This window comes from Crotalus tigris, unplaced genomic scaffold (genome assembly GCF_016545835.1).
Source record: "Crotalus tigris isolate CLP2741 ecotype Arizona unplaced genomic scaffold, ASM1654583v1 scf7180000017611.44802233496:7321179, whole genome shotgun sequence".
Classification (NCBI taxonomy): domain Eukaryota; kingdom Metazoa; phylum Chordata; class Lepidosauria; order Squamata; family Viperidae; genus Crotalus; species Crotalus tigris.
In genome coordinates, this window is record NW_024096511.1 from 83,234 (window position 1) to 101,085 (window position 17,852).

Below are 17,852 nucleotides of genomic sequence, written 5' to 3' on the forward strand. Positions count from 1 at the left end.
TGGTTGTTAATTTAGAAGCCAAAAGATTGTATTAACTTTAATTCTAGACAAGGTTGTCTTCTTCTTGAAAAAACAGGTCCACAATCTGGAGGGTTATCTGGACTCATAGTTCCTGCTGGACGTGACCATGATCAAAAAGATTATTTTCTCATTTTGTTTACTGCACTGGTTGTGGCCATTCTTGGAATGGGACGCACTGAGTACACTCACTCATATTGTTGCCTCTCACCTGGATTACCTTAATTCATTTTCATGGGGCTGCCCTTGATAACCATCCAGAATCTTCAGCTGGTTCAGAATGGACCTGCCTGTGTGATAAGTGGGCAGACCCATTAGCCCATTAGCTGACATATTGATCTTGCAGCTCCCTGGCAGTTGGCTTTTGAGTATACTTCTAGAGTTAATCATCTGTTATCCATCTATTTTAAGTCGAGTCTACTCCTCTGATGCATGCAAGTAAAGAGTACCTTCAAAGGGGTTCCACCTGTGGAGACTTCTAAAAGAGGTTTGGAAGGCTTATTGAGACCTATATATTTCAGAACGTCTTTAGACTGCAGTAATTCTACCATGGCATATTCAGAGTGCTGTGTCATATACAAGGCAACAATATTTTAGATCCCAGTTTTGTTGCCCTGCATATGACACACCACCATGAATATGCTATGGTAGAATTACTGCAGTGTGATGCATTCATTCTTTTTTATTATATTATTTTATTATTGTTATGAAGATTTGCTGGTTTGTAGATTGTTAATTAGTTAGCTTGGTAAAAGAGGCGTTGCAGGAGGAGAACCAAGAATCTGTAGCACCTTTCCCAACTAACACATCAAGTACTTTTGGCATTTTTATTTCATGTATTTATTTATTCAGTTCTATTTAGTCAATCTCAATTCTATTGACTGTGAGCAAAAAATATCATAATAATTGAAACCATAAAAACATAAGAAGAGTTATATTTTTATTATCAATTCCTTGTTATATATAATCAGTATAAAATCCAAGTATGATTGGACATACAAATTCCTATTCTATTTTGTTCTGTTCTATTCTATTCTATTCTATTCTATTCTATTCTGTTCTGTTCTGTTCTGTTCTGTTCTATTCTATTATTTGTCAGTTGGATTTTATTATATTCCTTGTAATATAATGTGCTAGATGGAAAAGGTATTACCAGATTTCTGAATAAAAGAGATATAAAAATCTTCATAAATAAATGCATTCTTTGCCATCTATTCCAGAGGTTCCCAACCTTTTGAGCACCAAGGACCAGTTACGTGAAAAGGGGTTTTTCCGCAGCACAGAGGGGGCATGGTTTTGTGTGTTGCCTGCATTTTACAGATGGGGCTTTGCTTGTTTGTGCGACCCAGTTGCTGGCATGCCACAGCCCATGGACCGGGGGTTGGGGACCCCTGATCTATTCCATCTCCCATCACTCAACCAGCATTTTGAACACACCCTCCTCCAGAACACCAAATTGAATTGCACATCACTTAATTTTACTTTGAATGGAATATATGGAAATAATAATTTGGAAATGGAATAATTAATTGAAGAACTGATAACATTTGGTGCAGAATCAGGAATGGAGAAATTAATTGGGGTGATCCTTACCCAACCTTTGATTTCTCATTTAATTTTGGTGTGAGTGAAACCAAGCCAAAGTTTTTTTCTGGGTATTTTTTTCCCCTTTGCCACCTGTCCACTGCCAGTGCAAGTTAGAAAATCTATTTTATTTAAAGTTATTTGGAAAAAAAATTAGCTTTTTTGCCTTCTATGAAATTTAAATAAATTCCAGTAATTATTCTAAATATCCATGTTACCTGCGGGGGGGGGGAGGTCATGTCTATTAAATGCCTAACAAACAGCCTTGACCCAAGCTCTCTCGTTTTATTCTTGTCCACATACTTTCAGCTGGAAGAACATCGTTCTGAACAAAAAAAGCTGAAGTATCTGCAGAAAAAACAGACACAGCTCATAAAGGAGAAAGACCAATTACAGAGTGAACACAGCAGAACTATCCTAGCCCGAAGCAAATTAGAGAGTCTGTGTAGGGAACTCCAAAGACACAACAAAACCCTGAAGGTAATGAGAAGAGAAGATCTTTAGGAGAAATCAGAAGGAAAAGTTAAGTTCACTTAATATCCTTGGTTCACAATAGATTGGGAAGGATCTTTCACTCTTAAATACTGAAAATTAGTAGCAACAATATGGTTTCTTGCTTCTATCTACACCAGGGGTAAGCAACCTTGGCTCTTTTATGACTCGTGGACTTCAACTCCCAGAATTCCTGAGCCACCATGGCTCAGCTTGGAAACCTCTCCCTTTCCCCTCAGCATGGCTGGCTCAGGAATTCTGGGAGTTGAAGTCCACGAGTCATAAAAGAGCCAAGGTTGCCTACCCCGGGTCTAAACTATACTTTGGAAAGAATTGAAACCTGCTCCTGTATTGTGCCTAATTTAATTTTGTCTCCTGGATTCCCACTTTTATCTAAAATAACTGAAACCAGATTTACAGAGATATAACCCAGATTTTTTCCACTGGTATCTCCAGTGGCAATGCATGGAAACTGGTGCTGTGTTATAATGCTTTTCTTCAGTTTTATGTGGATCAATAAAGTGTGAGGTATACGAGTGGACACTTTTGGGTGAGCTCAGTACAGTTAAAATATTAATTTCTCCAGAAATTTCTCATAAAATAGTCAATAATGCAACTAAAGAAATTGATTCCAGTCACATGTTGGCCACTATTATATCATTGCTCCTTCCAAAAGTAATGCAAATACATGTTCTTGGCTGCAGAAGTGGCCTACATCTGATGTAAATTAATGTAAAACTAATTAAAGCAGCATCCAAAGCCCAAAAAATATAAGCTCAGATAGATGACAACCCTTAATCATCTTTGGCTGATCTCAGAAAACTAATGCTGAATCTAGCTCAGTGATGGCGAACCTTTTAGAGACTGAGTGCCCAAACTGCAACCCAAAATCCACTTATGCATTGTCAGGTGCTGGGTGGGCGTGGCCCATTGGCTGGGTGTGGCTGCCGTAGTCCCACGCAAACTGGTGGGACTAAAAATTTCAATCAATCAATTCCAACTTTGCAAGATGTTTTTTTTTCCCGCGAGAAGTTGAAATTGACTGATTGATTGGACTTTTTTTTTTTTTTTTTTTTTTTTGCACACGGCAGTGGAGGCCTAAAGCAAAAAGGTTTTATAAAACCCACTGAAGGCCTAGGACTGGGGCCATAGGTTTGCCAGCCTAGGACTGGGGCCATAGGTTTGCCACCACTGATCTAGCTGGTATGACCCAATTGTTGTATTACAGGAGGGGACTCTTCAGCGAGCAAGAGAAGAAGAAGAAAAAAGAAAGGAGATCACAAATCATTTCCAGAGCACATTGAATGATATCCAAGCACAGATTGAGCAGCAGAGTGAGAGGAACATGAAGTTGTGCCAGGAAAATACTGAGCTTGCTGAGAAACTGAAAAGCATCATTGATCAGTATGAAGTCAGAGAGGAGGTAAATATGGCAAATACGGTAGTCCTTGTTTAGTGACTGCTTCATACAGCAACCGTTTGCAGTTAGTGATAAAAAAAAGTAACTCCGTGACCAATCCCTGCACTTATCACCTTCACAGGTCTGTAAAGCAAAATAAAACTGAAGTAATATCATAAGTACAATCACATTTTCCCTTAGCAACCACTTCGCTAAACAACCAAGTGACTGAATCTAATTATGGTTGCTATATGAGGACTATCTGTACTCTTTAGGATATTCCCCCAAAGTTGAGAATTAGATCCAGCCTTGTGGCACTGGAGTAAGTGTAACGATTCGTCTGTCCCAGATTCTTAATGTTGCAGACATTTTGCAAACTATGCAAGATTTGCAAAATCAATAAGGGGTTTATTCGCCTTGCAATTTCTAATTGAATTAAGTCTAAGCAGTCTAAACTATACTTTGGACTTTGTGGAGTTTTGCCTATCATCTGTTTTTGTGCGTTGTATCTTGATGATAAGTTCCTTAAATTTCAGAAGCTTGAATGTTCTTTTGTGGCTTTCTTAGTAGATTTTTAGTAGATTTTTTTTCTCGTTCTCCTCCTTAAAGAAGAGATATATTGTAGTTTTGTTATTTGTACCTCCCTTCATTGCAACTAACATGCCATAGCATTTTTATTCTAGACTCAATATTCGTAGCTTAATCATTCCTTTTTATTCTTTATAAAACAAAACAATGTATTTATTCAGCAACACTGAGGGTCAATAAGTTAATTGAAGTCCATGAAATGTTGTTTTATTGTTGATGGATTTTGCCTCCATTGTAAGTTTTTATATGGTTGTGCTTTGATGTTTATTTTGGTATTGTGCTTTTTATGTAATGTTAGTCACCTAGAGTTGCTGTGGGGAAATGGGCAGCCATATAAATTGAATAAATAAATATCACCAGTAAAATAAACATATTTGGAATGCTACAAATAAATTTCAGCAGCTATAAAGAAATTATAATGCATGAGCTGAGAAAAACTCTATTTACTTGAACTTGTGTAGCTTGTAATTTCACAGTTGTTTTTATTGGGGATACTTAACATCTTTAAATAATTTAAAAATCTAAATAATGTCTTCCCAACAAACAGAAGTTGAAATAACTTCATAATATTTCTGCTATTTTACGTTTGTTGTTGTTAACAGCGCAATTCAGTACTTGCCTACTCAAAAATAATTCCCGATAAGATTTCCCAGATTCATAGAGAGACTGCAGTCTTAATCATGTACTCTAGCATTCTCCCATCTCTGTATCTCTCTCTCTCTCTGTGTTTTTTTTTTTTTCCCCTTCCAGCATCTTGATAAAATATTTAAGCACAGAGAACTTCACCAGAAACTGGTAGATGCCAAGCTGGAACAGTCACAAGAGGTCATGAAAGAAGCTGAAGAAAAGCATCAGCGAGAAAAGGAATATGTATTCATTTTTTTTCCTAAGTTGTTTATGTGTAGTTTGTGTTCACCCCTGAAAGGCCCTTTGTTTGTTTTATATCCTGTCTTTTATTTTTTACAACTCAAGTTGATGTACATTATATTCCTGTCTTCTATTTTCTCCACAATATCAACTTTCTGAGGTTGGACTGAGATAGAGTGACTGGTCTCACGTCACCCAGAAGGGTTTCATGCCTGAGGCCTAGAATTGATGGCATCCCAATTTCTCAACCCTCCATACTCTAACAGACAGGACTGTCAGACAGGCAGACAGGACTATGACTATGTTACCAGACTAGAACTGGAGAGATGCAACTGCATCCTTATGGCAGCTCACACAATATCTCTTAGCCCAGTGATGGCGAACTTTTTAGAGACCGAGTGCCCCAAAACCACCCCAACCTTCCTGCCCGCCTCCTCCTACTCCACCCGCCCCCGCCTGCCCACAGAGCCACCCACTGCCTCCACAGCCCACGCAGATCACTCAGGCAGCCCTGCAGCGCCATGGTGGCCACGCCCTCCACCCATGCCCCACAGCATCATCTGCACATGGGGTGTGAGGGTGGAGTCTTCTCCCTGCTGCCCGGCTGCCATGTCCTTGGCTGCGCTGCTATGTATGGGGCGTGCCCAGGGACAGCTCTCTGGGGGGGCTGCTGGTGAGGAGGGGGCCATGGGGAGAGGCAGGGCTGGAGCAATGGTGCGCGTGTCCACAGAGAGGGCTCTGAGTGCCGCCTCTGGCATGCATGCCAAAGGTTCGCCACCACTGTCTTAGCCCTTCTTGTTGTCATCAGAGACAGGAGTGCGTCAGTTTGAAACTTTAGGAGCCAGAATCACACAGGACTTCCATTCCAGAACAGGATATGTTCACCCTCCCTTAAGTATAAAAAGGAGAAGTATCTGCTGGTTTCAGGAAGCAATGGGCTCATTGTGACATTTGACACGTCCGCTAAGGAGCTCAAGGTGTATCTATAAGTCCCCTAATTTCTTCTCCCTGGATTTCTGTGATTACTATTAGTTGAATTAAGACACGATCTGTCTGGAGATTGCTTAACTCCATATCTGAGTAATAATTTGAACCCATATTCTTCCTATCCAATCTACCACAGGTCTTCCTCATTTAACATGCACTTGCTCAGCGACCATTTGAAGTTATAATGGTGCTGAACCATTATATGATACTAATGATACTAATTATAGGATACTTATGATAGGTCCTTGTACTTAGTTGTAAGCAAGTAGATCCATTGACAAAGATGCCTATTTTTAGATTAAAATATTTCAACAGGTCATGATTCAAAAATTCATTTGAATGTTTAACATATTTTGCAATAGTGTCTACAGCATGATATATTCTTTATGGCATACCAAATTAGGAAAAATCTGATCTTTAGATTTTATATCAGACCAAAATGCTTTAGCTTTGAAATTGCTTAAAGTTGCATTTTGCATTAGCAGCAGAATAACTCTGCTGCCCCCTGGTGGCCTTAATGTTTATTCGCTGCTTCTTGGCATGCAATCCAACCAGTTTAATTCTCCTTTAATTTAAAATAATTTTTAAAAGTATTGATCGTATTCAAAACATATGTAATGCCATGCTCAAAATTTAAATATCCTTTAGCCCAAACTTTGGTAAATATTGTTCAGTTAAAAAATTCCTTTTCTACATGTGTTTCAAAATTTATGTTTTACACGGAAAGAATTTTAATTTCTCATTGCATAATGGTGTGATTATTTGATACACTCCAAGAAGTAGGTGAGGGCAAAAAAGAAGTGGATTCAATACAAAAATTAAATTTGATACTTTTTATGTGTTAATTTTACTTACATTAAATTAAGAGCATACTACTTAAATGTAGTTAATAATTAACCACTTACATGAATATAATTTCTTTCAGTTCAGATGAAAAAATTGCAACCTAATGCAAACTTTTGGGAGAGACTTTAGGAGCTACAGCCAATAGTTTTAAGGCCCATATATACAGTGGGATAACTCACTACTCACTGCAGGGCAACTTGCCATGAGATTCACTTAGTTCCTTTTATTTTTGTTGACCACATTTTCGTCAAAATTATTTTATCTCTTATATTAAAAGAAATCATTCCTATGACTATTAGCTTTTGTAAGGTTTGATAAATAATAAAAGGAACTAATCCCATGTTGAATTGTCCCATGACAAGTTGTCCCGCAGTGAGTTGACTGCAACAAGTAAGATGTAGTGAGTCAGCAATGGCAAGATGGCCTAGTCCAGGGGAGGCAACCTTGGCTCTTTTATGATTCGTGGACTTCAACTTCCAGAATTCCTGAGGCAGCCTTGTTGGCTCAGGAATTCTGGGAAGTGAAGTCCATGAGTCATAAAAGAGCCAAGGTTGCCTATCCTTGGCCTACTCATTAGATTAGCGCAATGCACTCTACATGGAGCTCCTCTTGAAGACTATTTGGAAGCCTCAGTTGGTACAAAATGCAGTGGCATGGTCAGTAGTGTGTTCTCCTAGGGCAGCATGTTACACTTCTGCTCCGCAATGTGCACTCATTGCCGGTTTCCTTCCAGGTCCAATTCAAGATGATGGTTTAAAACATTTAAAGCCCTTCACGGCATTAGAGCAAGCTATATGAGGGACCACCATTGCCCATTTGTATCAGCCCACCCCATTTGATCACAGAGAGAAGGCATGCAGTAGGTACCTTGGCTAGGGAACTACATTTGGTTAATCCTAGGAGACATGCCTCCTCTGCTGTAGCGCCTGCCTTACGGAATATCCTTCCTCCTAAAATTAGATTGGCCCCATCCCTTTTGGTTTTTTGAACAGCCCTCCAGACTGGGGCTCCTACGGAATCAAAGCTTTGTCTCAGTGCTTTCACTGTTGAGGGAGGCCCTTTTTATCCTCCTTTCACCTACGTTGAGTATTTTTGTTTGTATGTTATTACTGTGGGGTTTTTTAGATTTTTATCTGCTATTATATTGGCTATTTTATCTATTGTTTTGTGCCACCCAAAGTCCCCTTCGGTGAGATGGGCAGCTATATAAATTGGATTAATAAATAAAAAATGAAATATTAACCCTTCTTTTTTTTTCTAGAAGCAAACAAGAACAACCAACTGCATTCAGGAATTGTATATTCTTTATGAGTTGGCTTTCCCTTCCGTCATATTTTATTAATATAAGCACCGATATCAGCCCAGAACTTTTCTGATTTGGAAGATAACTCCAGGCTATACAATCCGGCTGTTTTTAAAAAGGGCTAATTGAAAATATTGCTTTGAACAGTTGCTTTTATTACAAGTAGCTCCCAGATTTGTCTTGTAAATTAGACGTGTCAAGTTGAGCTATAGAGTGGAGATGGCAAAATAAAACTCATTAATGAGCCAGAACACATTAGACATACAAGCAGTTTCAGCCTCATCTGTTCTATTTGGTTATGACTGGTAAAAACTAATTCAAGTTTAAATAGGTGACTATGCAGCTCTTTCAAAATGTTCAGCAATATCAAAATGCAGATAGTTTGTAGGATTAAGATTTAAGTCTGAAATCTAATCCAGACTCAGAATAGTTCGTATTTGTCATTGACTAACAGTAGTTCGCTCTGCTTTGCTATCACCATTACCATACTACATGGGTTTTATCTTAATCTTTGTTGTTTCCCACCAAAGCAAGGAAGATTTAAAAGGACAAAGTTGTGAAAACCTCATGAAGAGCCAAATCAGCATTTCGCTCAGACTTATAGCTCTTATTTAAAAGTTGCCTAGAGGGGAAGATGCTCATCTCCCACTAGGAAGGTTGAGAGTTCAATCCTAGGCAGCGACAAATGTTTCTCTATTAGGATATAAAGTGTAAATATCTGCTAAGAACTCCACATAGGTGTCAGGAAGGACATTTGGCCAGTAAACACTCAGCTCTATTCAGTCACCCTGATTCCACACGATAAAAAGGGATTACAGGGTCGTAAAAAGAAAAAATAAAATAAAAACTACCATACTACGTTACTAGAACAAAAATATTTGTTTAAAAAAAGTAATTTCATATAAATAGCATATTTACAAAAAAAATAAATAAATACAGTTAAATCACTTGATCTTTCAAATGTTGTGTGCATTCTTAAATCCCAAATAGCTACTCAAACAAGCTGCAGAATGGAAACTACAGGCAAAAATGCTGAAGGAACAAGATACTGTTCTCCGGGCTCAGGTAAAATAAGGCCCTTGTTTCTATTATGTACTTTTTCAGCTAGCCATGCTCACCATATTAGATGTGTAAAAGTGGATAAAATGTTGTAAAACTTATCTATGTTCAAACCCCATTTAAGCATATTCCCTGGAAAAAGAACAGGGTAGCATGCATGCATTAGATTAAATCAGGGGTCTTCCAACTTGGCCCTTTTATGACATGTGGACTTCAACTCCCAGAATTCCTCAGCCAGCATGCCTGGCTGAGGAATTCTGGGAGTTGAAGTCCACATGTCATAAAAGGGCCAAGTTGGAAGGGCCCTCAATTAAATCCTTATGAATTACTAGAGTGGAGCAATCCATATCTTTAATTGGAAATATTACCATACAGTGTTCTATTATAATTTATCACATGGTAAGAGATAGGAAGAATTAACAATATTGATTTGTGATGGCTAGAAATAGAAAAGTATAATCAGTGCTAATCAAATAGTGTTTAATTATTTTAATAGTTAATAGTTTTTAATTATTTTTATCTTGTATTGATAAAAAAAATATTTTAGCATAACCTTTCCCATGTTAATACAGGTAATCCTTGACTTACAACTAATTGTTTAATGATGTTTCAGAGTTACAATAGTGCTAAAAAAATCACTTACAACCTGTCCTCAAAGTTACGACCATTGTATAACCCAGCAGTCATGTGATCACATTAACACCAGTTGCAGTGTCCTACGGTCATGTGATCGCAATTTGGAAACTTCCCAGCCAGCTTCTGACAAGCAAAATCAATGGGGAAAGCTGGAGTTGCTTAACGAACGTGATTCACTTCATGACCACATGGCTCACTTTACAACCACACAGATTTCTTTAGCAACCGCACTAAAAATGGCCGTAAAATCTGGTCCAGTCACTGATGACTTGCTTAAGAACCACATCACTCAGTGACTGAAATTCTGATCCCAATGGTCATAAATTGTATCGCTGTACCTGTAATGTTGTGTTGAATTTATTTCATTTCACTTCCAGCTAAAGTTTGGGAAGTTGCAGTCTAATTAACCTGGAATTGAGAAAAATTGGAGAAATTTGGCTTCTTATTTTTCTTATTTTCTTCCATCATCTATTCCTTTTTATTTTAAAAATATTTTCTCTTTAAAAAAAGATTCAAAGCCAGCATACATTCCTCTTTGTTTCGTGTTTAGAATGTTTTTACCCTTTTTTAATCATCCATTTTTATTATCAAGGAGTATATTAAATATATGGAATCAGCAACAAGAATTTAATGTTAACCTGTACTAGATCAGGTACAGCTGCAGAGGTCAAAGAGGAATTGAAATTTTGCAATGTTATAACTCAATGTCAAACTCAATTTCATTGAGGGCCGCATCAGCATTGCGGTTGCCCTCAGGGGGGCTGGGTGGGTGTGGCCACGGTGGGTGCAGCCTACTGGGTGGGCATGGATGGAGTGCGTGTGCCCTACTGGGTGGGCATGGCCAGCTCTACATCGTTTGCGTCAAGGGTGCCTGTGGGAGCCTGGGCAGGAGTGGAACAGATCTGAGGGTTTCTGGCAGAAGGGGGTGGTCCATTTCTTCATTTCTCACAAAGGGTGGGGCCGATGCGGCAGGGGCTAGTTCCTCGCTGTTTTTAGACGGCTTTGTGGAGCTAAGACTGAATGCATTTTAGCATAGATGGCCACCACAAAATTGTACATTGGCTCCCAGCCGGCCTGGGCCAGGGCCAAGGCAGTGGGGGCTGTTCTCTCACTGTTTCCAGGATGGCTTAGCGGGCCACATGAAACCACTTTGCGGGCCGCATCCAACCCCCGGGCCTTGTGTTTGACATGTCTGTTATAAACCATCAAGAATGGTTGAGTATTTGAAGCTGGGTTTTGTCCAAGGTACGAAAAACAGTGAAAAGAAAAATATTTTGTCCTAATTACAAATGTTATCTCCCAATATTCGTATAGCTAAACCAGTGGGATTATCTATATCTGTTTAGCATTTAGGGACATTTAAGGACTAGCAGTTTGCGATTTTGAACATCTGATATAGTGAAATTGTTAGGAAACTGTTCTTTATGTCGTGTTGATCATTTTAGACATTGGATTCCTTTATCCCAATACTAGCACCCTCACTTACCTGAGTCAGCAGGGCAGGGACAGGCAACCTATGGCACTCCTGTTTATTGCTGAAGTGCAAATATCCTGGAGAAACATGAGGAATTCTGGGAGCTGATAACCTAAAGATAATTGTGAGGAATTCTGGGAGTTAAAGTTTAGCAAATGCATCTGAAATGCCTACAAGCTGCCATAATTTCCTAATTCTTTGGAAGGGAAAACTTTCTTTAATGAACCTGCGTAATATAACTTCCTTTAGGATCCAAGCTCAATTCTCCCACTCCTTATACCGTATCCCCATTTTTCAGGAACATCTTGATTTTCCAGACGCTTTGAAGATGGCAGAGGATGGAAAAGTCTTCTTCTGCAAACTCTTTTTAAAATACCTTAAATTCCAAGCTAAAAGTTTCATCTTATTACCTTTCTGCGATCTTTTGAATTGAACTGAATTGAATGCTAATTATTGTGCAATGGTGAGTGTAATTGAGCACGTTTTTTTTCCTTCCTTTGAATGCAGCTGACCCTCTACTCTGAACGATTTGAAGAATTTCAGAAAACGCTAACAAACAGCAATGAAGTGTTTGCCAACTTTAAGCAAGAAATGGACAAGGTGGGTTATACATTGCATTCCAACTCTACACTTTCCATGTTGTTAAAGGATACCACTGAATGTCTTTTGGGTTGATTTCGTTTGGTTTACAAGGTTTCCCAACCAATTTTTGTTTATAAAAGTTTATAAACTTCTCTATTGATAATTTGAGGATGTGTTGTATCCTAGATTACTCTATCAAGTTTCCAGATATTTAGATCCGTTCATTTATTAGCTTTTGAGGAATGAAATCTTGGGTTTTGGTTGGTTGATTTCTTCAGTAAAGAACATAACATAGGGCTGGAGCTTTCAGGGTTTTAGAAACCACTAAGCAATAAATAAATAGTTCAGTCATGTGTAGACTGGGAGTAACTATTATGTAGCCTACGGCAGTTTCCAGTCCCTTCATTGATCCTTCAGAGTTCTCCAACAGCCCTGAAATAGTGACAATTGATGGTACAATTTTCTTCATGTTTTAGAAAGGAATGTTTATTTTTAAAAAGCCCTATAAGGATATGTCTATGGAGATTCTCAGTCATCCAGGTCATAGTTGTCCCAAAGGTGCTTTTTCAGGAGGCAACTGGATTTTCTTTTTTGTCTTTGAAGACGTTTCACTTCTCAACCAAGAAACTTCTTCAGCTCTGACTGCACATTCCCTTCCATCCTCCCATTCCCCACCATCCAGTCAGAGCTGAAGAAGCTTCTTGGATGAGAAGTGAAACGTCTTCAAAGAGAAAAAAGAAAGTCCAGTTGCCTCCTGAAAAAGCATCTTTGGGCCCTATAAGGATAGAAACAAAGTTCTGTCCTAGCCATTTCTGATAGTATCAGTGTGGTACAATTTTGCAAACTTGGAGTTTGCAGCATAATAGGAAAATGTCCACGTTAAAGCCCTAAAAGGTTCATCTTGTAAACATTAAGGCCATTTGTATTATTATGATTGATTTGCAAAACATAGGACTCTGAACTTCACATTAGCCATAATAAAAAGTGTATTTATAAACACAACTTCCTATTTTGTTGTATTTTGTACTGCCATCCTTTTAGCTCTCTTGCTTTGTTATCTTCTTGTAAGCATTTTCATTTAGAGAAATGGAAAGTCCGTGAAGTTCTTAGATATCATGTTTTATCAAACTGTGAAAGAAATCCTACAGCTAGGAGCCAGAAACCATGTTTTAAAAAGTTCAGGAAAGAGTAATCAGATGATAGAAGCATTAATTCACTTGGTTAAGTTTATAACAATTCAGAATGTTGTTAATGGAGTAGAATTAAGTAGTATTAAATTGAAGAACAGATTCTTATGAAAAATGTTCCATGCTTATGTCAGCCCTACAATTTATTTAAGAAGCTGACAATAGGCATGCTTTACATTTACTCACTGCTTGGAATTATCCACAAAGTCACCATTAAGTTGCCATTGTATTATTCATTTATATATATAAAAAAGATGGAAAACATGTATAAATTGATGGTGTTATTGCAACAGCATTCTATTTTTGCTAGCCTAACATGAAAAAAATCAAGTGTATACATATGCTTATGTTTTGTAATATTACATATAGATTGATATTTATTCTGAGGATCTCCAGAAAGGGGAAAAACAGCAAAGATATCAGTTTTATAGTTCTTTGTATGTATTATTCACCTTTGATTTTCCTGATGGATATTTTTAACATGTCTAACGTGGATTTAAAAATCTTTGCACAAACATTGAACCATTCCATCTCTATAATATGACAAGTGATCACAGAAGTCAAAATGAGAATGAATGTAAGGCAGTGGTTCTCAACCTTTCTAATGCCGTGACCCCATAATACAGTTCCCCATGTTGTGGTGACCCACAACATGGCCACCAATAAGAGGGAGTAGGACAGCTAGGGAAAAGGGAAAAAAATGGCAGACAGCATGATTTGGCGACCCCCATGAAATGGTCGTTCGACCCCAAATGGGGTCCCGACCCACAGGTTGAGAACCACTGATGTAAAGGCTGACATCAACACTCATTTACATACTTTTTGGATAAGAAAGCATAGATTTAAATCCTAAGGTACAATTCCAGGAAGAAGACAGCAAAGTTCATTTGCATACTGTACTTTTGGATATGAATTCAGGAAGAGGTTTCCTACCACTCTTCTCTCATCTCTGTAGAAAAAGGATCTCTGCAACATGCAAACAGCTTAAGGCAGGGGTTCTCAACCTTGGCAACTTTAAGACTGGTGGACTTCAACTCCCAGAATTCCTCAGCCAGCTTTGCTGGCTGAGGAATTCTGGGAATTGAAGTCCACAAGTCTTAAAGTTGCCAAGGTTGAGAACCCCTGCCTTAAGGTGACCCCTTTATTCAAGTCCTCGTGCAGTTGCTTCCAACTGTTGTAGACTGCTAATTTACATTATTTTAATCAATTAGTTTTCTGATGGTGGTTCCTATCTTGATTTTTCAAAATAAATGGTTTTCGTTATAGACCATTTTGTGACTCTTAGATGAAGGTATAGAAATGTAAAAAATATAATTATGATATAAGGGAACATGGGGGCTGACCAATTTGGGTGATTTTCCCCTTCCCTCTGTGGCAGATTGTCCCACTCCCCAGTCTGTATTTTCAGGAAGGAAAGTCATGCAATATTCCCAAAAATATGGTGTAGCATAAGTTGCTAGATGGGATGGTCAACTACTTTTTCCAGGACTAAAGAAAGCATTGTTGAAAGAATTATAGATAGAATAAGAAATAACAAAACAAGTATACAGAAGCAAGGAAAGAGAATAATAAAAATATGAGTATTTATACAATTTAGGTTTTGGTAGGCAGGATAATTTCTGAAATATTCCCCATCTCTAATATTTTTTTTTTCAGTCCAGTCACTCAAATGGGGAATATGTAGTAGAATCTCAATATATCCACCAACATTTTACCATTTTACTGTTTTCTCTTCACGGTTGATATGTCTGTCTACACATGAAGTGTGCCTGTCCACTGATGAAGTAGTATCCACCAGCTGAATGGATAACTCCCTTTATGTGTTTCCCAGTCTCAGAGAATTGAAGAATACTATATCAAACCTAAGCAGCATATAGAGCAGTGGTTCTCAACCTTTTTAATGCCGCGACCCCCAATCGGTCATTAAGTCGAGGACTACTCAACCGGTCATAAGTCGAGGACTACTCAACTGGTGCAGCACCATTTGCAGAATGGGACTTTTGGCGGGCTCAGCAGGGCAGAGACAGCCTGGACAATTCCTATTGGCTTTTGAAAGCCAATTCAAGAGAGTCTATTCTGTTGGCTTTCAAAAGCCAATAGAATAAAAGGGAGTAGCACAGCTAAGGAAAAGGGGGAAAAAATGGCGGACTGCGTTGTTTGGCGACCCCTGTGAAATGGTCGTTCGACCCCAAATGGGGTCCCGACCCACAGGTTGAGAACCACTGATATAGAAAGGAAGCTTAAGTACATGAATAAGTACACTCACACAACATTGGATATAACCCCTTAGGTTTGGACTAGTATCTTTGAGAGTAATAATTGGGAACCATCTATAAATCTACAATTCTCATACAAAATCCATTAAATTAATTTGGAGGTTGTGTGAGCATTTAATTAGCTTACGCAGCCCTATGGTAAGCCATTTAGGAAAAAGTCAAGTTTAACTTTCCTGCTCTGTCCACTAGATTTTTATTTTTCTCACAGATGACAAAGAAAATGAAAAAACTGGAAAAGGATACAGCCACATGGAAAGCAAGGTTTGAGAACTGTAACAGAGCTTTACTGGACATGATTGAAGAGGTATGAAACAAATTTTAAAATCAGTTGTATATAAAAGCCATATAATCTTGTTAATTAAAATGTTCTTAATGGAGCCATGACATCACTATTACTGGAAAGATTTCCAATACTGTTCATACTTTCTTGTTTGCTTAGTGGCAATTAATAAACGAAGTAACAGAATAGAGTTATGTAAGCTCTTGTTGCATGTGGGAAATGAAATGATAAAATTAAAGAAATCTGAAATTTGGAGTCACGCTTTAATTCAGAGGCAATCCAGCTGTCAGCATGCATGGCCACTGGATAACCTTTGCACAATCCAATTATCCCATTTGCATTTTTCACTGCGCAAGTTGGCAAAATATTTTTTGAAAAAAGACTTTTAACATGATTTAAATGCAATAATAGAATGACTTGGGCGGGCTTCATGCATTGCAGAAGTGAAAGGCTAACAGCAACATAATTTGTAATAATTTGTAATTTCCCAATTTCCCTTTTGGCGCACACCCTTTCGCATCCTGCAAGCTAAAATTAGCATATCTAAGAAGTCTTAGCTGGTTCTACAGATTTGCATGAATTGAATGTAAAATCTCGGGGCATAAAAGGTCCAGAATACTATAAAGTTTGCAGAAATGGCAAGCCAATGGTAGGACCTTGAGGTTACCTTTTAAGTATTATTTGGACAAGCAAACAAAAAAAGGAGGAGAGATTCGTCTGGCCATTTAGATTCTCTTTTGTCGTATATCAGCTTGGCAGCCTTCAAATGTTTTCCTTTTTTTACTCTATCACAGAAATCTATGAGGGCCAAGGAATATGAATGTTTTGTAGTGAAAATTCAAAGACTAGAAAATCTTTGCAGAGCTCTGCAGGAGGAACGGAACGTATTGTACAAAAAAATAAAAGAAGCACAATTCCCTGAAGAGAACAAAGAGGAGGAGGCAGAAGAAGATGAGGAGGAGGAAGAACAGCAAGCTGGGGTGGAGGATAGTCTGGAGAATAAGACTACAGCTACAAGTCAGGCTATTGATGAGCCATCTGCCACCAGTGAAATTATCCCCAAAGATTTGGCTACAGCTTTCATGGTGTCTCATGTGAATATGCCTATGATCCCAACCAATGAAGAAAAAGTAGAAGAACTACATGAGCCCCAAGTAAGTGACCCAATTTCTCCTCCTGAGATGATATTGGCTTCTTGCAAGCCACAAGGCAACCAGGATTGCTGTATTGATCCAACATCCATGCCCAAAGCAGAGGAACCAGAAGGGGACACAGTAAAACTTGGTCCAGATCATCCAGTGTTGAAGCTCTCAAATGCTGACATGGAAGATGTTGATTAGCATGATATAATGCATATAATGCTATAATGCATTTCCCCCCCCCCAAATGACATTCTCCAATCCTTTCCTAAACATTTCTGTCTTTCATAATAAGATGGCTTTACAAGTGTTTTCAAACCTGCTTCAATTTCATAGAATACAGGTTGCTGTATCCCATGATTACTGGTGGTGTTTGAATTTGCTTTGTTTCTCATTCAGGTAAATCCAATAGCTTCTCGTAACATTTAGCAGAATTAAGAGTCTTGATTTCCAATGGAACTTTTACAATATGGATAGGTCCTCCTATGGGAAGCCTACTTTCAAAATGCCCCAAATAAATTAAATAAACAAATAGTTGGGAAAAGGAAGAGCTTGGTGTGCTTGGTGTGGTTTGCATATAAGGTTACATCTCTAGTCATAAAATATAACTTGAAAAATAAACTAACTTTGGAAATCTTTCAGGATACAGTGCAAGAACAGGTAGCCCTCAGACTTGGGCATGGCATTTAATTTTTGCTTTCAAAAATTAGGTGTTCCTTTTGCAGTTAATTCTTTTGTTGTTATAAAATATGCAAAATTGCCTACCTCTCTTCCTATACCAGGGACTGGTTTCATAGAAGACAATTAGTTCATGGATGGGGGGGGGTTGATTTCAATCTCTCACTCTCCTGCCGCTCACCCCCAGCTGTGTGGCCCAGTTCCTAACAGGCCAATGACCGGTATGGTCCAAGGTCCAAGGTTGGGGACCCATTCTGCATTCATATTTTGAGTTTTATATTACAAACAATTTGTCTTATTTAAAAAAAATATTATTCAAACATGTACCTAGGTTTGTTATTGGATCCTCCTGAATTAAACAATGATTCAGTATGTTAGGTAGACTATATGATTTTATGCCTATCAATTGAATTTACATGTTTTTTAAACACTGCACCACATCTGAGGAATTTTAGCC

General features: G+C 38.3%; 1 protein-coding gene across 3 annotated transcripts in view; it reads left to right on the forward strand.

Annotated features, from left to right (window-relative positions):
• The window catches only part of TXLNB (taxilin beta), a 28,194-nt gene extending 10,425 nt beyond the window's left edge, over positions 1 to 17,769 (forward strand). For 2 of the 3 annotated variants that reach the window (XM_039322746.1, XM_039322736.1), the window contains exons 4-10: positions 1,912 to 2,082; positions 3,323 to 3,517; positions 4,832 to 4,951; positions 9,075 to 9,149; positions 11,761 to 11,853; positions 15,507 to 15,602; positions 16,373 to 17,769. In XM_039322746.1, the coding sequence (XP_039178680.1) occupies positions 1,912 to 2,082; positions 3,323 to 3,517; positions 4,832 to 4,951; positions 9,075 to 9,149; positions 11,761 to 11,853; positions 15,507 to 15,602; positions 16,373 to 16,918 (1,296 nt within the window). In that variant the 3' untranslated portion in view covers positions 16,919 to 17,769. The remainder of the gene's footprint in view (positions 1 to 1,911; positions 2,083 to 3,322; positions 3,518 to 4,831; positions 4,952 to 9,074; positions 9,150 to 11,760; positions 11,854 to 15,506; positions 15,603 to 16,372) is intronic. The other variant, XM_039322750.1, reaches the window with a different exon arrangement.
• Positions 17,770 to 17,852: the final 83 nt, after the last annotated feature.